The sequence below is a fragment of the Eimeria tenella genome, genomic scaffold (assembly GCF_000499545.2).
Source record: "Eimeria tenella Houghton genomic scaffold, Eth_scaff2630, whole genome shotgun sequence".
In the NCBI taxonomy this organism is placed as follows: Eukaryota; Apicomplexa; class Conoidasida; order Eucoccidiorida; family Eimeriidae; genus Eimeria; species Eimeria tenella.
The window spans coordinates 1-237 of record NW_013542504.1 but is presented as its reverse complement, the minus strand read 5'-3'; the positions used below and the strand labels follow the sequence as shown (position 1 = coordinate 237).

Here is a 237-nt window from a genome sequence, read left to right as displayed (position 1 = left end):
TGCTGCTGCTGTTGCTGCTGCGGCGGCTGCTGCTGCGGCTGCGGCTGCAGCTGTTTCGCTAGGGTTTAGGGTTTAGGGTTTGTGGTGCTGCGCAGCCAGTGCTGGAGACCCAGGGTCGCTTCAAAAATATGGACCTGGAGGCTGGAGGTGAGTTGGGCGGCAGTTGCTGCACCTGCTGGGGAGCAGCAGCAGCAGCAGCAGCCGCAGCAGTAGCAGCAGCAGGATGAGGCGAACCGG

General features: G+C 63.3%; 1 protein-coding gene across 1 annotated transcript in view; it reads left to right on the top strand.

The window, feature by feature from the left end:
* ETH_00042240 (uncharacterized protein) overlaps positions 1 to 213 on the top strand; it is a gene marked incomplete at both ends in the record, with an annotated part of 1093 nt that extends 880 nt beyond the window's left edge. Inside the window, one exon of the mRNA XM_013375276.1 lies at positions 100 to 213. Coding sequence (XP_013230730.1) covers positions 100 to 213 — 114 coding nt within the window. The remainder of the gene's footprint in view (positions 1 to 99) is intronic.
* Between the last annotated feature and the right edge of the window lie 24 nt (positions 214 to 237).